A 24806-nucleotide genomic window follows, 5' to 3' on the forward strand; every position below is an offset into this window, starting at 1 on the left:
GTGTTTTACACTAGCCTGTTCTCACTGAAGTAATATTCTGCTCTGTCTCTGTAAATCGAATCACTCCTGTGCAACCATTGCTTTGTGCTTTTGTGAAACAAAAAGCAGGTAATTGCATTTCCTTTGTATTCTGATGCCTTACCTTGTAATCGGCTGGGGTGCAGGAGGATTAATCACTGCTACATGATTCAGTGGTTTTGGAGATGTGAGTTAGCACTGATAAGCATAAACAAGGAAGCCAAATGTTAAAGTGCACATCATTTGTTTGGTCATATGTACCCGACTCCATGGCAAAACTGTTTCACTCTGTTCAAAGGCTTCACCAACTTCATGCGCAGTCCAGCTTGTGATATCTTCAACCCGCTGCACTGTGAAGTGCATCAGGATATGGATCAACCCCTTTGTAACTACTTTATTGCTTCATCCCACAATACATACCTGACAGGAGATCAGCTTCTGTCCCAATCCAGGGTGGAGATGTATGCACGAGTGCTGCAAGATGGATGTCGATGTATTGAAGGTATATTTTGAGTGTAACTTGCTGGTTGTGGGAAGTAGAATGAATATTTACTCTAAGCACAAAGTCAGTGGCAAGCTCAAAGCATTAATCCTTCACTGTCTGATGAACTTGAGCAGCGAATTGTTGTTTTCTAACAGATTTTTTCCTGTTGGGAATGCCCTTCCCAGACAAACATTATAGACATCACTGATTTCTCCTGCCTGCTGCTGCGTTGTTAAGCTTTTCTCAGTGTAAGTTTTCCACTGTCCCGCATTTGTGTGAAGTGTTTTTTCATTGCACAAGTCCCAGTAAGGCAGTGGGAAGGCACCTACCCCAGGCCTGCAGTTCCAGCAGAGCAGCTCCAATTTTTCTGCACAGTGGTTCCACTGTGCTGTTCACAGGAGTGCTTCATAATCCACATGGTTTAGAATGAACTGAGCCAGCAAAGACCTTTTTCTTCCGTAAGATGAATGGGAAAGAGGATGTTTGCATATGCAGATCTTCCTGTGGATGCAAAGAAAAGATGAAAAGTGGCCAGAGGAGGAGAATAGGTGGGCAAATAGTGCCTTTGAACAACACAGCTGTTTATCTGTTTCTGTCACCATCTTAGAGCTGAGAAACTTTGGTTTGGTCTGCAACAATAGAGAGGTAGGATGCTGGTGGGAGAAAACAAGATGCTGTCTGTCTGATAGCCTGGAGATCGTGTTGCATTCCTGGTTAAGTTCTGTGCGATTTGCATAAAACATTAGTAGTTTTCTTTCCAGTATTCTGGGTGGAATAAAGTCTTTTGCCAAATTTGACAAACTCAATATTTTTTTATGACTGGTCTTACAGAATCTTGTCTGTGGGGAAAAGACCTTGTTAATCTGAGTTAAACAATGAATTAGAGAAAGTGGACGTAAGAAAGTGAGTGATCTGTCACTGCACTTCCCCTTCTGTAGGAAAGTTCACTGGATTGCACAGCAGTATGTAATTTAACTTGGCCTCAAAACTATTGCAGAAGCTATGCAGACTAAGTAATAGCTCTGTAGCTTTCTCTTTGAAGTTTTTAACTCCCTGTAGAGGCAACAGTAGTGCTGAGTTTGTTGTAAATCCAGGGTGCAGCAGTTTGTTAGGAAGAGCGTTACTGCCCCAGTCCATTCGCCATGTGGTGTATTTGATGCCACTCTTACTGTAGTCAGTTCTAAAAGGACAAGTCTAATTGCTAGTGGAAAAAGACTAAATTGTTTTTCAATAGTTTCTCTTTAGAAGCTGCTTTCCCAAGGGACAGCTATAAACATGATTTGACCAGATTTGATATGAGAACAGGCTTAATACCAATACTTGTTGGTATTAACTCAGTTGGTAGGTCTTAATAGATTGATTGAAACTTGTTGCCACCCATGTGATTGGGCACTACATGAGTTCTGCTGGCAAGCAAGATCAGCAGAAATGTATAAGATCAGGGATATCTCCTGATGTATAGCTTCTTTTGTCTCAACAGTGGATTGCTGGGATGGTCCAGATGGAGAGCCCGTGGTACACCACGGCTATACTCTTACTTCCAAAATACTGTTCCGTGACGTGGCAGAAACGATCGATAAATACGCCTTCATCAAAAATGAGTGAGTACAGAGTCAGTTTTGAAGCTACACCTGTCTGGTTTGTGTAGTTAATCCCACATCAAAATCAACAATCAACGTTGGGAAGTATGTATCTTCCTTTAAACACTGAGAAATTACAGAGCTGATTCTGTTCCCTTGTGTCGTATTTATTGTTCAACTGCACAAGCTCTTTCCATCAACCAAGTGAGAAAGTACAGCCTAAGTTAGCACTAAGCTCAAATAAGTTAGAGAAACCTTTGGTGTGTTTGTAAACTCCTTGAACAGTCTGAATATCTACAGCTTGTTTTGCTCCTTTGTTTGAACAGAATGTCCCACTCATATCCACAGGGAAATTCTCCTTAAAAACTCGATACCATCATATTCTCTACCAAAGGAAAATACTTTATTTCAGTAGATCTGAGAAGCTGTTTCAAACGTAGTGTGAAGAAATGCTGAGGTGTGGGGTAATGTTCAGACTCTACTTCGTTTGCCATGGCACTATGTAACAGTTTGTTATGAGAGTCATGGAATTTAACCACATGTATAGGACAATCTGGAATCATGAGTGGGTATGTAGAGGCTGAAACAGTTTAAAGAGAATGAAGGGAAAATGCTTACTGCTGTTTGTTTTAAAAGAAGGTGACACAACACTGAGCATGTGAAAAAACAACCAACCAACCAAAAAGGAAACAGAAAACCTAAGCCCTGAAGCTGTTATTGGTGTTACTGGTTAGAAGTAGGAGATGATGATTGCAAAACTGAAGGAGATGGTTCTTCATTTGGTGTATGATTGGCACATGGGGTTGTTTTTGCCATAGAATTTTGGAGTTGCCAAGAGTTGAGAAAAAACCAGGACAGATTTCTGGAATAAATAGGCTGTTAAATGCAGAAACAACATCTTTCACCCAGGAAACTAAAGCTGCAAATTCCCGGAGCCTGGGAGAATGTTCTGGAAAGTATTTCTAAATATTTCTCCTTTTCCAGAGTCTTCCGGGGCATCTTCAGAGAGCTGCTCTGACTCACTGTGGCTGCACTTAATGAGACAAAGGGAAATGGTTCATGCAGCTGTCAGTCTGTGGGAAATGAACAGAGTAGTTAGCAATTCTTTTGAATTCATGGATTTCAAAATAGTTTCCTCCAGGAGCAGCTTGCTGATCACTTACAGCTTATGATGAGCTTGTATGTGGCTTGCAAAGGGATAAGGTACCTTCTGCTCAGTTGCACAGAACACAAAGGCATTTCCTTGCTGATGGGCTTTACTTGCAAGCATCTCTGTGCCTCATGCTTGATGATCATTGGTTTCAAACCTTGTCACCCCAAGTGCTAGTGGGTAAGATCAGAGGCAGAAGGCAGAATCACCTGTGGGGACTCTCTGAGGGACTCTGAAGAGTAGGAATTTGGGAGTTGGTGTGAAAAGTCCTTCCTCCTAGAATGCATTTCTTTCCAGACTGCTGACAATGCAAAAACAAACTGCTTAAACCAGTTTACGTGGTAAGATGTGCAGGTCTTCTCTCTTCAAATGCAGTTAAGACAATGTCTTGGGGTTTTGTTTCTAGGTTTCCAGTGATACTGTCTATTGAAAACCACTGCAGTATTCAACAGCAAAAGAAGATTGCTCAGTACTTGAAGGATATATTTGGTGACAAACTGGACTTGTCATCTGTAATCACAGGAGACTCCAGACAGCTTCCTAGTCCTCAAAATTTGAAAGGGAAGATCCTAGTGAAGGTAACTCATCTCTGTCAGCAGCTTCCAAGTGCACCTGAGGGCACCATGTGATATTTATCATAGCTTTTCCTTGGCTTTGGAGAACTGGTTCAGCAGTACCATGTGGGACAGTACAGATGTACCGAGCTTTTCAGAGACGGGGAAGCAGAGTTTACCTTGGACTTGGGGAGTGTCCTTTAGTACTTCTGTGTTTCACCAAGGATATCAACAGCAGTGTAAAGAAAAGTCTTTCTATTCCTAAAGCATTTGTTGAAAAGTCTTAAAGTCAGAGGTGATTATTTTTAGGACCATATCAGGAGAGAAGGAAAATGATTTGAATTGTGTCGTTCTGAATAGAAGGAACCGTGACACAGTTACCTGAACCTCATGTTTCTGTCTTTGAAATGTGTTTGATTTGTTATTGGTGGATATTGTTCTGTGTGGTTTGTGTCCCTATAGTATCTAAGTGTTATCCTTGGACAAAGTATTTTGGAGTAATATAAAAGCATCTGAAATGTCTTTCCTTTTCCTGTGTTTCCCCCTCACCCTGCTCTGGGCAGTAGTTCATGAAATGAAACTCCTTTCATGGTTCATCAGCTGTGTTTATGAAAGAGGAACACTTCAGAAGGTAGCTATAGGGAGCAGCGAGGGAGGAGGCCCTGGAGCACTGGAGTTAGTGTTGTATGCAAGATTAATTGTCTGAGCCTCTCAGAAGAAACAGATTTGCTCAGAAAGAAACTTCAAAGACCAGGATGGATATAATAAGAAAAAAACAAAAGGCAGACCTTGGAGAGGATGATTAACAGGGCTGTAGCGTGTTAGATTGTCTAATTCACTTTGACACATGGGGGCAATTACTTCCCTGTGAGCTGCTGAGACTCGGGTTTTTCCTCCTTTGTCCTCTGTATCAAGCTGGCTGCAAGGATTCACAGTTTTGGTTTGATATTGGTTTGAATGTGTTTCAGTGTATGGTACATAGCTGAGTGAATTAGAAAACCTTGGAGTACTCAACTGTGATTTTGAAGTTTACTGACTCAGTTTTCTTGTGTAGCTGCTAGTGAATGAACTGTGCAAGCAGGTAGTGTTGGTGTTTTAAGGAAGTCAGTGGAAATAGTTTGTCATGTCAGTCAGGTGACAAAACCTGGCTTGAAATACTGCACAGAAAACACAAGGTTTGGTACTGGGCAGTTCGTACAAGCTCGCAAGACTTGGCTAAGCAAAGCTCATCTAGAGCTGTGGTGATCCTCTTTTAGTGGGAGATTGGACCAGAGACTTTCAGAAGTCCTGTAGCCAACATTTCTAAGGTTCTGTGATTTGGCTTTGCTTTAAGTAGTCGCACAGGAGAATTAAAGATGAACGCTCTAAGAAGGTTAATTAATCTGTCAGAGCCTCTTGTTTTAGTTTGGTTAGTTGTTCTTTTTTAACCAGAAGTAGCCAATAATTCTGTCTGATGCTCACTACTCTTAAGTAGGTGTTGGAAGCAATATGGAATTAAGGTAGCTCCTTTCTGATGTATATCAGGTGTATGAACATTCTTGGTACTGGATTAGCAACTCATTTTGGATTGCTGGCTACACTCTTGCATCAGCATGCAGTATCCAAAATAGGCTTTGCTGCTTCCTTCATGTTGATGGCTGCCTGCAGTCACTTCTTTTGTGTCTGCATTTTGCATTCTGATAAAGAGCCTATCACTAAATCTCAAATTCTTATTTTTAAACAAACTCTCCCAGAGATACTGAAATGATGACCTGTGGGAATCTGAGTCCTTTAACCAGTTTGTGTGAGACTCTCTGGAAAGAGTTCTAACTCTGGTCACGGCTCACGTTGAGGAATGGGCTATTCTGGTCTTTACACTAAATAACACTGGCCATGTGTGCATTTATTGTGAATGTTTTTTCCTTGTTTTAGGGTAAAAAGTTGCCATACAGTCTTGGAGCAGATGCTGAGGAAGGAGAAGTTTCAGATGAGGACAGCGCTGATGAAATTGAAGATGATTGCAAGCTGAAGCCCTGCTATGTATGTGCATATACACAGCTCCCTGAACTGCTGCAGCTCTGGCTTTCCTCCATCAGTACTTCCACTATGCTGCTGCTGCCAAAATGCTAAGCAGCGGTGTCTTTGGGGGATTTATATACACCACACAGAAGGGCTGATTTTTTTTCCTCCTCTTAGATAAAGCCCCTTTATGCTACTGGACAAAATCATGATTCATTAATTTCTTAATTATTTAGAGGTTAAATTGCTCTTGGGTGCTCTTCAGTCTGTGTGTTTGCCAAGACAGCCTCACACAGATGTACAGCCTTGCAGTAAATGCTGAAAGCATGGGATAAAATCAGCTTGCACAGTGGTTCAGGATGTTATGTTTCTGTTGGTATTTACTCAGGATTGGAAACATTTGGTATTAATTAGTTTATGGGGAATCTTTGAGACTCCCAGCCCCATAAATCTCTAGCAGTGTGATTGGTTTTAAGTACAGGTACAAACTCCTGCAGATCTAACCAGGAAAATGTTTATTCTGTTTTAATTGTAGCACCTTATCTAAGAGGCTGATATGTGTCTGAATATTCCATATGACCATTGTTAACAGTAATTGCTTTCTATTTCCTGCTGTTTGGAGCAGGGATCTAATGGTTCACAGGTTGTCTGGCGTTCTGGAAGTAGTATGTAAGGGCATTGGGTGACAATTCATGCCAACTTCTGAAAGAGAAGGCCAGGCTTGGGATGGTGTTGAAACAAAGAGCTAACCCCAGGGCCAGGTTCTGGGGTGATCTATGTGGTGGACTATGCTTTGGTGAGGCAGTGTAAGTTGTGTCAGGAGGACTAACGAGTAGAAGGACAATGGAGATGTCAGTAAAAGCCACGAGTTCTACACAGATGATGCGAGAAGCTTTTTCTCACAGAGAAAGGAAATGCTGGGAGTGCTGTGTGACCTGAAGTGTGTGTAATGCACCCTCAGGCTGCCTCAGGAGGAGTGATGGACATCATAATCTACTTTAACTGGATTTCTTGATGTCTTTCAGAGCAATGGTGCAACTGAGCACCAAGTGGAATCTTTCATAAGAACAAAACTGGACTCTCTGATGAAAGAATCCCAAATCAGGGACAAGGAAGATCCTGACAGCTTCACTGTGAGAGCCCTGCTAAAGGCAACTCATGAGGGATTAAATGTTAACCTGAAGCAGGTATGTGGGTTTTTACCTTTTGCAAGCTCTGTGGAATATGAGCCAGTGCAATGTGTACTGCACACCAGATGGGAAGGCTGATAGCTTGTGAGCAACTTCTGAGAGTTTGTTTTATGCAAAATGAAAACTTGGAACTATGTCAGGAAAGTAGCTAAGGAGAGAGTGTGAATGGTCAAATGTGAAGAGTATATTGTTTCAATGTGTTCTGATTTATTTTAACTGTAAAACCTGGGAGCAACTAACTCAGTAGGTACCAATATTGCAGGTGTGTGACAAGCAATTTGAGCTGTGCCGAGGTTAGTGGGGAAAGATCCTTTTTCTGCTGCCTGAGTCCTATCAGCATTGTCTGCTGTTTGCCTGATGGCTGTTTTTCACAGCACTAAAACACAGGGCTGTGCTTTTACTGCCCTAACTGAGGCCCTGTTTTTTCACAAGGGTTTTTTTCAGGCAATGTTAGATCAAGAATGGTATGCTGCTTTTCCCTTTGACATCAAACTGCTTTTGTAAAGGAGTAGAAAGTATTGGAATTTTGAGCACGTCAATAAACAGGTAGTGCCTTGGATCCATGGTTACCATGCTTTCACCTCAGCCAGATGCCAACCCCTGTTAACTACAGAGGGGATTGTTCTGTGGGGGATGTGCCTGCTCTGTAAACAGCTTGGTCTTAAAGGTCAAGTTCACATAGTTCTGTTTTGTGCATGTCTTCCCACTCTGTAGGGTTTACATAGCTCTTGTCCAATTTCTTTCTCTGAGGCCGCATGTATGAGACTTTTGCCTGAAGTCAGGTTTGACTACAGAAAACAGACTCAGCTTGTGCTGAGGTATCTGGTGAAAGCTGTATTGTGATGGGAAGAGGCTGTGAGAATGCAAAGGATGAGGCCATCTGACCCGACAGACATTTTCAGACAGTGTGAGAACAGACTCAACTTGCTGGTTCCCTTTGGCCTTTTGAGGTCAGAAAAGTGGGATTTCAGACAGCAAGCTTCCCATCTTAGCAAATATGAGCCACTTCAATGTTATTTTGTGTTAGAATAATTACATTTGCTGTGTTTTCTGGTATCAATGCAAGTGCATTCTTCAAACATCTGTTGGGTAAATATTAAGTGACAATTTTCTGATTGACTTATTTTCACTTATTAAGAGATGTTTAGTGATCTCCTCTCTTTCTGGAGCAGTCCTGTGTGAAGGCTGATTGTATGTGACTGTTGTTTTCAAGGTCTTAAAGCAGTATAGAGCAGAACAATTAGTAATAATAAGTTAAAACAGCTGGAAGGTTACTTGATAGCAACTGTTGGGCTAGATGAGAGGAAACGCAATGGTTTAGCACTGTGACGGGTTGGTAATTCTGTAACTCATTAGCCAGCTTTCTTTGGTGCTGATGTAAAGCTTTGTTCCTAGAAAGAGTTGGAAAGCTCTTTCTTTTTCTAGTAGTTACTGTGTAATTACGTACCAGAATGGTATCTGCTGGGAAATTTTTCTTCTCCTCTGCTGGTCGAATCTCGTTTTGCTCAGCTTCATGACTGATACACCTTTCACTTTCCCAAAGCCTTGCTCTTTGCATTCACAAAGCATTCTCAATGAAGCTTATGTACTAATCTGAGTGATTCTCAAGTGGTTTTCTGGGGGGATGAGGGGGGCAGGCAATGTGTACAGTACTGTTGGCCAGGCCTGATGCTTGTTTGGATTTGCTATTGAAGCTGTCAGCTCTCACTCTTATCAGAGGGAAGAAAGTACTGTATCTGCTAAGGATTTCTTCTACATTTTACAGAGAGTTTCATCCTGAGCTAGAAACAAATCTTTGGATGTATTTGCAGAGGTTATTGACTTTCTTGGACCTGAAGGAACCATCTAGTGCCTTTACTGTTACGATAACCAAAAGTGAATTCCAGCTCAGCACTGAACAGAGAATAGCTGGAGTTCATAGAGGTTCCTGAATGCTGGGAGAATATTCTTCAGCACCTTTAGGTCTTTGTTTTACTCTTTATAAGCTGAAGGGATGTGCTTTTCTGACAGAAAAAGCTAGATGCTGCCAGGAATTGTCAAACAGATGTCTCGGGGCATGGCTATAAATGTGAAACCCGGGGTTCAGGCTGCCTGTGAGAAGTCTAGATTTCTCTGTCAGGGGATTTCCTCCCCACCCCACTTTTCCTTTCTGGCTGTTTTCAAATGTTGTGCTTTGTTGTTGATTACCTGTTTCTGCTGGACTGTGTTTTCTACATGGTTGGTTGTTGTCTTGAGCATTAATATCTTCCCTTACTGCTAGAGGATTGCTAACTTAATCAAGTATAAGTATCAAGTATGTTGTGTTTAGACTTCAGCTCACTTTTATTCTCACGATGACTGTACTTTTCTAATACTGAATCAGTGACATACAAGAACTTATGTTAAAACTATGTTAGAGACTGCAGCTTTAAAGATACTTTTGAAGGTATCTAGTTACAGTTTTTTATTGCACTTTCTCTACACAGAACCTGGACACAAAAGAAGGTGGAAAAAAGTCTCATGGTCGATCCTTAATGGGCAACTTTGGTAAACACAAAGTAAGTAAAATGAGAGGCTCAGTTTGCTGTTGGAGCATTCTAGAGACACTGTTTTATTGCTTGGGACAAGCCTGGTGTGTATGGGGGCAGTGAGGAAAGGCTTGATATATTTATTGCTGTTCAGAAGAATACTGTTTGCTGGAGGAATGGAGAGCCCTGTAAAAGATGATCACACAAAGCCACAAAAAATCTTGCTGGACCATAAAGGTCATCTTTACTAGGGACATGGAGCTGCTGACTTATCAAACTTCCAGCAGCAGAAGAGCAATGGAGACAAGTACCTTGGCATAGTCTTGTTTTCCAGAGCTCTGTCCACACAGCTGACTGTGCTTGTTTCATTCAAGGTGCAGCTTTACTCTGTTCCATGCACTGAGCAGTGCTGTGCAGTGTGTGCTGTCACTGCCTTTCTGCTTGCTTTAAGGAACTGTTATGACTGAGAAGTTACTCTGAGCTCCTGCTTTATAAAAATGTGTTCTTCTCTGATCTCTTCATGGTTTTCCATATTAGTATTTATAAGTTTGTGTAGCTGCTGGGTCAAATTGTCAGCTGCACTGGGTCTTCACCTGGCAGCTCTATTGAACCGAGCAAGAGCTACTATAATTCAAATGGATGTGAGGTTTCACTTTACAGCTGCACAGATAGCAGCCACCTAAAGGCCCACATTTCCTCCCGTTCCCATATCCTGACAAATGTGTTCCTGTCATCTGCCTCCCCTATTCCCACACTCCCACAGTGCCTTCTGCCTTGCAGCCTTAGCATGAGCTGATTCAACCGAAAGCCTCCTTCCTCCCAGAGACAATTAGTAGATACCAAGTAAGTAAATCAGGAGACAGGCTGGTCATGAGAGGTGTGCAGCAGGTCTGCATCCCTTTACTGTGCCCCAGTTCCTTCCGTTGTCCCCGCCTGCCCCATGCCTGTATTCCTCCTCAGCACTGTCCCTGAGAAAAGCTGCAGCCAAGCAGGGAGCACATTCTGCAACTGATAATCTGAGCAGTGGTTTAGAAAGAAAAGCAATTATGAAATACTTCACAGAACTTCATCAGCCACCAGCCCAGATACCCTCAAGCCAGTCAGGAGCCATCAAGAATTCTCTAGGCAGACAGTATCAGGACCTGCATTTACACTGTGATTATAAGCTTACATCAGTTGAGAGTGGGCATATTTCTTTGAGCAACTTTAGCTAAGTGCACATTATTCACACTGCCAGATCTGCAAGTACCTGTTGTGGCTCATAGTGGCCACTTCACATTGTAACCTGTGATCACTGATAGGGAAAGCCAGCCACTGAAAACTACTGGTTACATTGAGGGCTGCAAAGTATGTCAATAATTTAATTACTTCAGCTAATTATCCTAATGGATATAGTAGGTTGGAAAGCCCATTCATTTCACCTCTGAAAAAAATATGGGCCAGAGTATATAGATCTTTTCTCATTATTTATTTATTTTATAAGGATTGTGTTGTAGACTGAGGCAAGAGGGACATCCACCAGCTAAAGAGATTCCTGGGAAGGGTGATTACAACTGATGCTTTTGCAGATGCAGAATCATCCACACAGGGATATTGACTTGTGACGTTTGCAGCCAGCCAAATGTGTCTGTGTACAGACTCTGTCAAAACTGCCAGTGGAAGGATGAAGTCACTGAGACTTCCAGTCCCTGCAAGTTAACTGCAGGGAACATCCCCAGTGCAGACCTGCAGATTCCAAAGCTGAGCCATGAAATGATTTCCAATATAGTCATTTCAGCACTAAACACAGCAAACTAAATTATAAGCATTGTTGGTGTATCACAGCAGGAGAAACCTGTGCTCAATTAGCCATATGAGCAAAAGGATAAGGAGCAGCTCTACAGTTACGTGTTTAATTACCTCTTGATGAGGTGAGAATTAAAGAAACTCTCACTTGAAGCTGTAATTAGTTTTACAAAAGATGTTCAATTTGGAAAGTATTAAGTAATAGGTACTTAAGGAAAAAAGGTGCTTTTGAGACTTTAATCTTTTCTCTTGCTGTTTCCTGCATTCTGCAATGATTTAGAGGCATTGGAATGCTTGTGTGTGTGGCTCAAAAGGCAGCAGAAGGATGAGGTTTGAAGGTTTTGCCCAGATGCTGCTCTCAGCTTCACAAATGAATTTAAATTTCCTAAAGGAGGAGGGGAGCATAGAAAGGTGGCAGCAAGGCACTGTACACATAGATCCTGCTGTGGGCTACTGTTTGGTAAATATGACATGAGCCATTAGAATTTCAGCAGGACCAGTGTCCAGCATACTGGAGACAATGGAGTGGTGTTATGCCTTCACATCAGGAGGGAGCAGGGGAGGGAAGCTTCAGAATATGCAGGGGGCTGCCAGTTCTGCACTAGACTGGCCAGTGTGCAAAAGTAATTGTCTTCAGGCTTGGATTTGTGTGCTCACCAGCAGGTAAAGCTGCTCCATGGCTGCAGGCTGGGATCCTTCCAGGCAGATGGAGTGGGATCAGGGCATAGGTGCTGTGTGTTGGCTTTTCTTCTCCACACGTATGGGAACACTTATCATACCTCCCAGGTTTTCTGCTGTCAACCCCCTGGGGATCATTTCTGTGTCCTAGTAGGACACTATCCCTGTGCTGTAAACCCTGTCACCTGCCTGGCATTAATTATGGTAATGTGACTGCACAGAGCCACCCCATTCACTGACAGTGCTGCCTGGTTCTTTCCCACCAGAAAGCTGTAAAGGCGGGATCCAAATACCATAGCGCATCAGATGAGGAAGAAAGCCAGCAAAACTCTTCTGGGAAGGAAGTGGGGCAGCTCCACAGGTGAGCAATGAATCACCATAGTTTTACAGCTCAGTTAAGCTAGGGGCACATTTACTACTATCAATATTTCTGTGCCATTGCCTCAGGGAAGTGTTCTCCAGAGCAGGTCATTTATGGCACTGCTGTTGGGGGATCTTGTTCTGTGACTACTGTAGCCTGATATTTTGATTGCATAGGTTTTCAAAGGTTGCAAATAGCAATTACCCTTAAACTGAAAATCAGAGAAAATAGTAATAGTCTTCAGATGGAAAATGCCAGTCTACATTTGCATGCTGTAAACAGTGCTCAGAGAAAACTGTTTAGGCTAAATAAGGGTACATCACAGCCCAGCCAACTTTATTACATCTGAGAATGTAAAGGAAAAGCAATCACAAAAGCACCCTTGAGAACACGTTTGTTGTCACTGAAATGCTCTGTTTTTCAGACAGAGCTCTAAGCTGCCTGCCTGGTTTTTTTTAAGAGCCCTGCTGCAGCTATTTCATTACGTTTTAAATGAGAAATCATGTAGTGTGACTGCAGAGGCACACAGGGAACTCATCTCAGAGCCCTCTCTGAGGAGCACGTGCTACAGATGGTTCTCAGCTCACAGTTGTTGATTTCCTTGTAGATGAAAAGAACAGAAAAGAGGATTGAAATACCCTTTAAATATTGACAAATGAATGGTTTGTTTTGTGTATTAAACATGATTCAGCCGACTGGCTCGTCGGAGGAAGACAGTGAAGCTGTGCCGGGCTCTGTCTGACCTGGTGGTGTACACCAACTCTGTGTCTGCCCAGGACATTGTGGATGATGGTAAGGCTGCTGGCACAGCACCTCCATGGCCTTTTATCACTTTTTGGTTTGGATAGCAAACGTGTGTGTGTTCTCAAGGTTTTCCTTACTTGTCAAAGATGGTTAAAAAGCAGAGCAGTACCCGTTCCCTTTACTTAGCTGTGAAGAAAAGCACCACCTTTTCCTTCCCTGGGAAATCTCTTTTCCCTTGGTTCCTGTTTCAATAGAAAATACAAAAATTAGGCTTTTTCAGGACAACCCTTTCCTGTTTTCACAGTTTGATGGAATTTGTCCTCACCTTTTATCAATTTTAAGCACCGTTTAGGAACGTGTGATAGACTTGAATTGTGATGAATGGATGTGATCCCTGTTCAGAAAGTGTGCAGTTATTCCTCCAAACACGTTAAAGGCAACGTGGAGACTGAGGAAGTTGGAGGGGAATTTGTTGTGGGCACAATCACCACATACATGAGAGCAGACTGTATGAAATTACTGTAACATTAATTCCTAATTTAATGGGGTTTAGTGGGAGATTTAAGGAGAGTGAAAGCACTGCAAAGAGACAGAGTCCAAGAAATCCTACAAGAATGTAGTCTTGTAGAGAAAATGCCCTGGCAATTCACTTGAGCTCTTGTTTGTCATCCTTTTTAAGTCTGGAAGCCTCAGGGTAGAACAAAAGAACCTCCTGGAAGAGGAAACTAGTGCCCTTCAGTTACACAGTGCACATGATTTGCATATGACAGGACAATCTCTTGTTACTTAGGACTAAATCTGATGTTCCCCTTGATTAACACCAGTGTAACCGAGGTCTGAGTTCAGGCTCCTCTCTCCTGGAACGGCTTTTTAACTTGTCTGTTGATTTAACAATACACACAGGATCGACAGGGAACGTGCTGTCATTCAGTGAAACAAGAGCCCACCAAGCAGTGCAGCAGAAGGCCGAGCAGTTTATGCTTTACAACCAGAAGCAGCTTACAAGGGTCTATCCGTCAGCCTATCGGATCGACTCCAGCAACTTCAATCCTTTACCTTACTGGAACGTTGGGTGCCAGTTAGGTGAGTGTTGCATGACAAACTTAATTCCCAGTTCTTGTATATGCCAAGTAAATATTACCTTTCTCAGTGACACCCGAGTTTTCTCTTTCAACAGTGGCACTAAACTACCAGTCTAAGGGACGTGTGATGCAATTAAATGAAGCAAAATTTAGGGTAAACGGCAACTGTGGTTATGTCCTCAAACCTCAGCAGATGTGCAAAGGTAATGTCCCACCAGACAATCATCACTGTAAGTGTCAAGCCTTTCATAGAGTGCTGCCTTGGTGAAGTTGTGAAGAGACAGGAAAGGAAAGCAAAAACATATATAGACTTTTTCCTGTTTCTATACATTGATAACTTAGACTGTAAGTACTTGTCTGCAATCCCTGGCTGCTGTTAGAAATTTTGCAAGCTCCATGTTATTAATACATGTTTAAAGAAGAAAAAGGGCTCCTTGGATAGCCAGCTGCAAGAAAGTAGGAACAGATGTGCAGTGGCCCAGAACTTGGTCCAGCTCTCATGCATGTCATTGCATTTTGTTCCTTTTAAAATTCACAAACACTGTTGGATACTCCAAGTAATTGGGATGCCTTTAAGTAATTTTCTCAATGTGGCCATGAGAAGCAGTGGCATTGACTGGAAAGTGCTTGAGAAATGGTAGAGGAATTGTGGCTGTTTGAAGTGGGCAGTGCTGCTGCAGGCAGCATGCAGCAGCTTACTGATCCCTGGTTGCTTGTTCTCATTAACATGTGGGCAGCTCAGCAGAAGCAGCTGTTTCTGGTCAGTGCTCATCTGGGTTATAACTATCAGGTTTTTTTCCTTCTGTAAAATAGCTTCAAAGTATTTTTTTCAAAGGAGTCCTGCAAAACCTTACTATTAGAGGGGTCCTTTCTGCCTTGTAATCATCAACAAGGGCTGCTCAGCTCAGAACAGGTTTTAAGAAAGTGGAATAATATTTTACACCAAATGTACAGCTGCTCCACAAGTTGCTTATGACTGAAATGGGCTGTATGTGTGTGTCTTGGGGAGCAATGTTTATTCTGTGTGTCTTTTTCCTTATACTTCTCATTCCTTACCATCTTTTAGGCACATTCAACCCCTACTCTGCTGATCCACTTCCTGCTAGTCCTAAAAAGCAGCTTATTCTGAAAATCATCAGTGGACAGCAGCTCCCTAAGCCTCCTGACTCAATGTTAGGAGACAGAGGAGAGGTAAGATACTCTGATATTAGCAAATGCTTCCGTGAGCAGTCTTGGAGTGACCTGGCAGCATTGAGACTCAAAGACACTTTCTCTTTGTTTAAATACACCAATGAATTTCAGATATTGATAAGTTTATGGTCACTAAACACTTATATTTTCCCACAGAGTCTGTATCCTACACATGGTGTTTAAGAACTTATTTATTTTGTATTTTGAGGGTGACTTCACTCTTGAAAATTAGTCATAGATGGCCAAAGCTCTTGAGACTGCAGAGCATACATCATCAGCTTCATGAAGCCAGTGCTCGGGATTGTGCTGCTTGCAAATTCATATGAATCAGAGGGGTTTGAATTCTCATATGAATTGAAATTCATTCTCTGCATGAATCTTCTTAAAAGTTGACCTTCACTTGTGTAGTTGTCTTGCTTATACTTTGTTTTTAAAATCTAGATAATAGATCCCTTTGTCGAGGTGGAAATCATTGGGTTACCTGTGGACTGCTGTAAAGACCAGACCAGGGTGGTTGATGACAATGGTAAGATAATCTAGCTGATTGCCTCTTCTTAGGGCAAAATGGTGAGCAGTTTAAATAATTCACTCCCTGCTATTAATTTCTAAATTGCAAAGCTTCTTATCTGATGGAATCAAGTTATGGTATTTTAACTAATGAATCTTGCTTTCTAGACAGAAGTTCTGGTGTGGGCAGACAGACAAGCTAGAGGGGAAGGACAGAGTGTTCACCACAATATCTTTCTCCTGGATCGGACTTATATCTCCTTTATCCAAATTTCAGTTTTGAGGAGGGATTTAAGTGTATGTAATATACATGTGTAACTTCAAATGGAATGAGAGCAAGTCATGTCCTAGACAGTCCTACTCCACTACCACCTCAGCCTCATGGGAAGCACATGAGCAACAGTGGGACAGCCTGTTGCAGCAGGAGATGTGGCGATTGGTTCTCATACGGAGTTGCAAAAGCATGGGCAAAAAAAAGTTGTGGCTGTGTGGTTTGGTCAGTCTTTGGCCTAATACAGTTATGCAAAACAACAACTTGCTTTAATGTGTCTGCCAGCTACCAAGCCAGAACTACTTGGGTTTTAAAGGCAGCCTAAGAGACAGATCTCTCAGTTTTAATTACCTACATAATGGAGACTGAGAGTGCCTGGATCTAGATCAACAGTAAGCAATGAGTTTTCATTTGTGTGTTTGCCTGTTTCTTTTACCCTCTGCTGAGCAACATTGAATTGAGGGTAGCACTTGCTGTGGACTTGTTTTCCAAAATGTGTTCTGTTTATTTTACAGGCTTTAATCCTGTTTGGGAGGAAACACTCACTTTTACCATCCACATGCCTGAAGTAGCTTTGGTGCGATTTCTCGTTTGGGACCATGATCCTATTGGGAGAGACTTTGTTGGACAAAGAACTCTGGCCTTTAGCAGTCTTGTGCCTGGTTAGTCCCACTTCTTTTCCTTGACTTAGAAATCTAGATGAAGAACAAATGCCTTTGAACTTAAACTTTAAGATGGGGTTATGAGCATAAGAGTCACGCTCATATCTCTGAGACTTTGTTCGAGCTTGGATGATGCTCCTGGTATCTTGACTGTCTGTGCTTTTGGAAATCTTATTTTAAAATGTTTTATTTATAACTTGGAGGCAATTTGTATGGGGAGTGGAAAGCCTGTGAGAACATAAGAAGGCTTTCTAGAGGCATAAAGTGGCTTACTGTGTATATTTCTCTTCCATGGACAGCCATTGCTGACTGTGCATAAAATGCAACTGCTGATCATTTGGGGTGTGCTGTTTTTGTTTTACTAGGTTATCGTCATGTTTATTTAGAAGGCCTGACAGAAGCATCCATCTTTGTTCATATAACCATTAATGACATCTATGGAAAGGTAGGTGTATCTAAAAATTCACATCTTTTGTGACTTTGGTTTTAATTCTTCTGGTGAGATTGCATTCAAATATCCCACAGAACCTCACAGGATATGTGCGGTTTCTAAATGGTTCTTACAGCTGGCATTTTGGATATTGGGTCAGCAGTACCTGGCTCTCTCTGGCACTGAGCACTAATGAAGTTTAAACAAATTACTCGGATCATACAGCAATGAGAAAGCACACTGTCTGATTCTCTGTTGCCCTCAGCTTGGGGTCTGCATTTACAAAACTCCTGTCTGTATGGGTATCTACATACACTGCTAAGCATGAGCATGCTCAAGGAAGAAAAATACAGTTCCTTATTCCTAGCATTCTCTGAGGAGCACTGAGCCAGGACACCATTCACAGCACATCCATGGCCAGTAAAACACTTGCTGCTCTCCAGCTGGGAGAGCCCAGTGTCAGCACAGACATGCTTCAGTCAGAGTGCTTGGGAAGCAGGCAGATGCAGCTCATAGTGGGAAGAGGTTCCTTGCAGATTATCAGCAAGGAAAGAGTAACAGAGTGTTACCCTAATCTTAGTGTGCAGGTACTTCTGAATGTTCTTACTGTTAGCACCTAATAATTATCATGTCTAGATACAGTAAGTGCATTTCTTCAGTGTGTTAGACTAATTTTCTTTTTAGAAGTAAACCTTGAGCTATAACTGCAGCAGAACATGGTATTTGACAAGCTATTTTTAGCATGTGCTCTTCAAAGAAGAGATATACTCAAGCAAAATGGTAAAGCAGCTTCCCAGGGAGGATGGAAGAAGGAGGCAGAGGGGAGAGACCCAGTGAGACTTGATCCCTGTATCACTTAGTCCCTTCATCTAACCCTTGGACTATAGTATTGTTTCTAATGTAGAAACGAAAGCTAAATGCACATTTACATCCTTATTACTGAGGATATCTGGACAAGTTTGAGAGAGACTAATCAATAGTTTACAATGGTTTGCTGTAGAGGGGTTATATTTACAGCTGATGTGCTTTTGCTTGTACCACAGTCTTGAAAACATTAGCCAAATGTATTTGCATTTTTTTCCCTTTCAGTGGAGCCCTTTAATCCTCAACCCCAGTTACACAATATTGCACTTTCTAGGAGCCACAAAGGTAGACTTCATTAGCATGCACTTTGCACTCGCTGGGCACAGCCTTTTCCAATGGTTCCTAATCGCATGATCTGCAACTGCCAAACTGACATCATTCTTCATTCAGACTCTGAAGCATTTCAATCTTGCTGTGATGAAGCCCATGCATAAAGCTCCAAGTTAATGTGTAGCCTGTCACTGCAGTACACTTCTTACAGTCTTGTCATCTCTGATTAGACGTTGAGCAAACATTACTTGTGATTGTGGCAGGCTGCCATCCTAATGAGGAGAGGCACAGGCATGCATGAATTCATGGAGACCCATGCTGATGGTTCCTTGGTCAGTTAGATGTGAAGTGCTTGGTGTGACTCTTTGCTTTGCTGCAGTTTTTAAACTTTGCCTTCATCATTCATAAATACTCTAAAGCAGCCCTTATCATTGCACTCATGTCACAGTCAGAACTCACTCCAAACTGTGGTTCTTCCTTTTCCTTTCAGAATAAGCAGCTGATAGGACTCAGGGGGCTGTTTAACAAGAACCCCAAGCACAGCTGTGCCGAAAGCAGTGGGCACTGCGTACGGAAGCGATCGATCGGGGATCGGATTCTCCGGCGCACAGCCAGTGCCCCAGCAAAAGGCAGGAAGAAGAGTAAGATGGGCTTTCTGGAAGCTTCTGAAATCAAAGACAGTGCATCTGAACCACTAGACTTGAAAGACAAAGACGGTGTGGTAAGGCGTACGAGCCGGAGCCTGCAAGCACGTCCTGCTTCTATGCCTGTGGACAAGTACCTTCTTGTAGGACTGCCGTGCCCAGAGGGTGAGACTGCCCAAGACACCAAAGGAAAAGAAAACACATCTGGTAAGATGCCTGCAGAATCACTTCTGATGTAGTAAGTTGAAATAGGCTATTAAAAGGCTTAGTTCTGCAGTCCCTATGTCAGTAGTTTTATTAAACTGAAATAAGAGTTACTGGGCAAAGTTACATTTGTTTAAGATTGTAGTATTTAAACAGCTCCTTAAACTCTTTGATAAGTGGCACCCTGCAAAGCTTTCTATTCTGCAAACTAGGCAAATGAATTGCAATAACTTCTGCAAGTGTCTGTGAAAGGACACTTGCCAAATTTCTTTTGCTAATTTAGGAACCAACCAACCTTCAATTACGCTTCACCAGGTTTTGTTTTCCTACCGTCCCTTTTGGAAGCAGCTGCTGCCATGGTGGGTTTTTCTTTTCCCATTTTCAAGCAGAAAGAACAGCATGCAGCTTTTTTTTTTTGAAATAAAGTGTGTAAAGGCTAATATAGACTTTCAAATCTATGTAAAAGGGGTCAGAAGTAGGTCAGACTTTGTATCCAACAGTCCTGAAATCCTCCTCTTAACCTGGGTTACTTAATTTGATTAATTAATAGGGGAAAGCATATGTTGCAATAAAAGCTTGAGTCTTAACATTATTGATACACAATGCAATTTGATTCTTAAAATAGCTTTTTTCTAAGTGTAGCCAGCAATAGTAGTGCTGGCTCTGAAATGCAGGTACTCCTGTAACCACAGCAAAGCCAGTGAGTCTGACCTGCCCTGGATCTAGTTACTGGAACATTTAACTAAGCCTGGGGAGCTTTGCATATGATGGCTGTGATTCATCAGGCCAGCTGTCTCCACCCTGACCTTGTCCCTAGTCTCAGGCATCTCTACTGCTTTTTGGAGCTGTTTGTGTTGGGGAAGAGCGTGTAGAGGCACAGAGGCTGTCCCCAGGGCTGGCCAGAGCCTCAGCTGCTGGGCAGTTCTGACAGCACAGCGTTTCTGCCGAGGCACTGCCTGTCTTCCTTGGTAAGCTGCAGAGAGCACACCAAGAACCTGGCCAGGAGTTGACAGGAATGCTGCTCTGCTCTGACTATTTTCAGCTATTGAGCAGCAGCTTCCAGCAACCACAGGAGCCACCCTAAAATGGGAGAACTACTGGGCACAGGTGAGAACGTGTTGTTGAGCCACATTTTTTACTACTTGCCTGTATTAGTGGCTTTGAAGGAGCAGATAATCTGGACATCACCTTGTAAAAGAAGTTACTTAGGAAGAACAACAAGCAGAATCAAATCACTCTTAGAAGAAACTGTAAACAGAAAGAAGGGTCCTCCTACAAATGGAGGTTAACTCTGAAATGCTATATTTTAAATTGACAGGTCTTCTAGGCAGGACCATCTGTGAAGCTGACAATGCTCAGCCACTCTTCACAAGAGATATAGTAATTGCTCAGATATTTCACTGTAAAGGTGCTGCAAAGAGACAAAATTCTTTTAGAAGAATCTTCCACGCTTCTTGGAGGTCACAGTTACACACTTACAGGCCTTGTGGAGATGACCTAAAAGCTCTTGCAAGGAATGAATCCTGCCCTTTCTAACACTGAGAGGACTAGATCCTGACCATTGGAGTCTGTGAGGCTTGCTCTGTAACCACTGGAGGAAATCTGGCCACCTTGGCTGTAACCAAATGGGACATGAAGAAGACGAAATTCCAGATGGAGTTCTCTTCTGTCCCCAGGGGCCCTTCTCCCTCCTCTGTGCTACAGGGCCATGCTTGTAGGAATCAAAGCTTAGATCCTTAAATGGTAATGCTTTAAAATAACTACATGTAAAATACAGTCTGGATTCCATCTCTCTGAGGCTTTTCAGTCAGCTCTTTTAAGCATGCATCTTGTTTCAAAGTGTTACATTGTTTAACAGAGCTGTTTTGTTCTGTCTTTATTGCCATGCTTCTTTGTAGTACAAATGTGAATAGGAACACAGCTGAAGGTAATGCCATGTGCAAGCTATGATATGGTACCTCATTAACATTATTTGCAACCAATATTATTACATCACGTGCCTGATGTAATAGACATTCAAAGGAAATCTCAATGAAGTGCCTGCTATTGTATTTTCCCATTTGTTCACATCACACAGATAATTTGTACTAAACCTACACAACCCCATAATTAAGTTCTGTCACAATTGTGCCTAATTTTTTTGTTCTCCATTTGTCTGTCTAAGGACAAAATAGTTGTTAACAAACAGGGTGCAACATTGTGTGCAACTAATATGTTTCTCATTTAATTTAGCCCCCAGTGATGACAATACAGATGAGAAGGAAACAGTCTCGAAAGAACCTGTGTTTACATATGCTGAGAAAACAGCAAAGACTTCGAACTTGGCACCTCAATTTACAAAGAACGATGAGAAGGAGATTACAGTTGACTGGTTAGTACCACCTCTGCAGGAGCAGCCTGAGGGTTTAGTTGTTGCAGGTGGTGTAGCTGAAACAAATCACCTCACCAGCTGTCAGGAAAATAATCTTTGTGCTGGAACTGCTGCTGTAATGCAGGGCTCTGTTTCTGAAACTTCCACAGAAAAAACAAATGCCAGAAGCTGTGCAGACAGTAAAAGGGAAGATGACACGAAAGGGTCCAAGGAGGAGAATAGAACTCTTGGGGGGACTCCTCTTGCTCAAAAAGCAGAGGTGGAAAATCACAAACGTGACATTGTCAAGCAAAGCACTGCAGCACCTCTTTCTGTGACAGATGTTTGTCCTACTGTTTGCTCTTCTGTCCCTGATTTGCACTCCACTTTAACAGTACAAGACAGTGACATTTCTCGCCTGATCGATGAAGTTTCCTTAGGGACTGAGAGTGAGATGGACAGCGCGCTCTCAGCTCTGATCGGGCAGTTGGATGTCACAGATGACCAAAGTCATCTTACCACAGTCTCAGGCCTCCATGGCACTAGCAGCCAGACTTTCAGCGTGATGGCCACACTCCCACATGTGCTTGCTTCGAATCCAAACAGTCCCTGTAAGCACAACTTTACTACCACCAAACCCGTCAGATCTCCTTTATTCTCAACGCCAGATACTACCGTGTTCTCCAGCCCTGAAACTGCAGAGTATTCTGTGTACACAATTATCCACGAGGCAACTCTTACACCAGCTTCTGAATGCAAGACCCACAGTGAATTAATTTGCAACAACAAACTAAAGAGTGTAGAAAATAATGTGCCTGGCTCTCCTTGTCCTTCACCTCTCTCATTCCTAAATGCAAATCCCAAAAGGAAATGTGGAACACAAGCTGGAACAAGCTGGGAAGCCCCCGACTCTGCTGGTTCTTTTGCTTCCAATAACCTCATATTTGAGGAGACACTTGTTGACCCTCTCCCTGGTGAAAATTCAGAAAGCAGCAGTCTCGTAGAAGTAGATGGGGATTCTCAAGATCTCTTGGTAACTGCATGTGAGTACAGAAGGGAAGAGATGAGCCAGTTGGCTTCCCCTTTGAAACTGAGGCAAAAGCAGGACATTGAGCGTGGCGGTGAGAGGAGCTCTGGGAACAGCACAACTGTCGGGCTCTGTGCCGCTGCCCTGGGCTGCCTGGATAAGTGCAGGACTGCAGGGAGTCAGCTGCCTTTTCCAGTCTGTGAAAACATGGGCTTTTTGTACCATCCTCATTCAGACAAGCAGAAAAATGTGGTGTGTGCCTCTGAGAGATCCCAGCTTGACGTACACTCACCCGTGCTCAGAAACGCTTTGGCTTTCCCACCTCATTCAGCCATCAAGCAGACAAGCCCTTGCAAATCCAAGAGCCTTGGTGACTTGACATCAGAGGATATTTCCTGCAATTTTGAAAGTAAGTATCAATACATAAGTAGGAGCTTTATCTCATCGGGCATGAGAGACAAGAAACTTGCTGCTATGAAGAATACGAGACCCCATTCTACGGACGCTCTGACGGAGCAGCTGAGGAAGCTGGTGTCCCTGGACCAGGAGGACAGCCGCCAGACACTCTGCTCCAGGCAGGTTGATGAGGAGTGTCCAAAAGCACTGGTCAGAAAACTCTCCTCCAGAAGCCAGAGCAGAGTGCGAAACATAGCCAGCCGTGCCAAGGAGAGGCAGGAGGCAGCCAGCAAGCAAAAGGCTCCTGCCACAAGCAGTGTAGCGGGGGTTGTCCTCCGCAGTAAGCCTTCAGCATCTCCTCACGTTGTCAACAGGCACTCCACGGGCTCCTACATAGGCAGGTACCTGAGTGGCTTCCCCGGGGAGGGCCGGGGGATGCCAGAGGGCTCCTGCTCCGCTTTGCACTCCGGCTGCAGCGACCGCTCGTGTGCACACGGCTCTGGGCTGCAGCTGGAGCCCGCCGGTGATGATAAGCCTGAAATCTATTTCCTGCTGAGACTGTAGACTGTAAAAATGTACATCTTCAATGTTTACAAACTGTTCCATTGGAATGAAGGATTTTTAAAAAGAAATACTGTTTTGAGGGTTTAAGTTATTTAGGAGGGTGATTTCATGCCCGTGATTCAGCCGGTCGTGCTCTCACCTGCCCTTCCCTGCAAAGCTCCTGCACATAAAAACCATGTCCATCCTCATGGATGTACTACTTTGACTTAGAACTGATAAAGTGAAGTAGTCTGGGGACTATTTGCATGCGGTAAGCATGTGTAGCATTTTGTATTTGTAATGTGTGTCGTTTTGAAGTGGAGCACGTGGGTGCTGAGGAAGCTGACGTTGCAGTGATTGCAGTAGCATTCTGTTCTCCTGGTGTCCTGTCCCACTGTTTGAAAAAAGATCACTTTTGGCCTTTTATGCAAATTCTAAGCCTAATGCTTTCTGTTCTTGGTAGTGTCCTGGAGATCAGGCTGCTGAGCTGGGACTTGTGCTGCCTGCCCAACAGCAGTCTCCAGACAGGGACCCTTCATTAGCATCACGCCTTTCACTCTGCCTTGTGCTTCACTGTTAATATTCACATCACGTGTTTCCATGTATGAACTGTGATTCTACAGCAAACAATTTGTAGAATTAGAGTTAGTCCAAAGTTGTGAGCAGTTTGTCTTCTGCCTGTTCCACAAAGTGTGACGACAGTTGTCTTCCTTTCTGCGCACCACGATGAGTGCTCCTTTCAGGACAGAGTGGAATGTGGGACTAATTCTGCATTTATGAATGGAACACACTTGATTTCTGTGTATTTTGTTATGTGTTTTTGCTGTTGGCTGTGTGTGTAGCTCCAGTACTGTAGCAGATCTGTTCTCTGTATATTTGTAATTTTTGGCTAAACTGTCGACAGTCAGTGGGATATTTAAAGCTGACATGGTAGAGTAACTGTTCTGACTGTCTCATCTTCCTCTTTTTCTATGAATGCTGAAAGTGAATGGAGTGAATAATCTCAGACAGACACCTGAAGCCTCCCTGTAGGGAAAAACATAGCTTTATTTTGGTTCTTTGCCTTTGCTGTAAGTTTTTTCTTATATGTAAAAGATGTACCTTTTACCTCTTTGTTTTGTAATGCAGAGTATTATTATTCTTGAAAATGTCATTAAAATAGATTTTTAAGCACTTGGTTACACACTTACTGACACTGTAGCGAGTACTAACAGACATCTGCAATCTACTGATTGCAGACATCTGCCTTGTGAGCTTACAGTGAGGTTTCAGAATGGGAAAAGACTCTCACTTCACATGATGGTAATGGTTCTTAG

General features: G+C 42.8%; 1 protein-coding gene across 2 annotated transcripts in view; it reads left to right on the forward strand.

Moving 5' to 3' along the window:
- The window catches only part of PLCH1 (phospholipase C eta 1), a 52784-nt gene extending 29273 nt beyond the window's left edge, over window positions 1-23511 (forward strand). The window contains exons 7-23 of one of the 2 annotated variants that reach the window (XM_062005730.1): window positions 317-520; window positions 1983-2103; window positions 3639-3810; window positions 5698-5805; window positions 6810-6971; window positions 9440-9511; window positions 12211-12305; window positions 12997-13097; window positions 13953-14132; window positions 14227-14334; window positions 15198-15322; window positions 15764-15848; window positions 16616-16762; window positions 17128-17207; window positions 18282-18341; window positions 18817-19177; window positions 21407-23511. In XM_062005730.1, the coding sequence (XP_061861714.1) occupies window positions 317-520; window positions 1983-2103; window positions 3639-3810; window positions 5698-5805; window positions 6810-6971; window positions 9440-9511; window positions 12211-12305; window positions 12997-13097; window positions 13953-14132; window positions 14227-14334; window positions 15198-15322; window positions 15764-15848; window positions 16616-16762; window positions 17128-17207; window positions 18282-18341; window positions 18817-19177; window positions 21407-23511 (4286 nt within the window). The remainder of the gene's footprint in view (window positions 1-316; window positions 521-1982; window positions 2104-3638; window positions 3811-5697; window positions 5806-6809; window positions 6972-9439; window positions 9512-12210; window positions 12306-12996; window positions 13098-13952; window positions 14133-14226; window positions 14335-15197; window positions 15323-15763; window positions 15849-16615; window positions 16763-17127; window positions 17208-18281; window positions 18342-18816; window positions 19178-21406) is intronic. The other variant, XM_062005731.1, reaches the window with a different exon arrangement.
- Window positions 23512-24806: the final 1295 nt, after the last annotated feature.

This window comes from Colius striatus, chromosome 12 (genome assembly GCF_028858725.1).
Source record: "Colius striatus isolate bColStr4 chromosome 12, bColStr4.1.hap1, whole genome shotgun sequence".
NCBI lineage: Eukaryota > Metazoa > Chordata > Aves > Coliiformes > Coliidae > Colius > Colius striatus.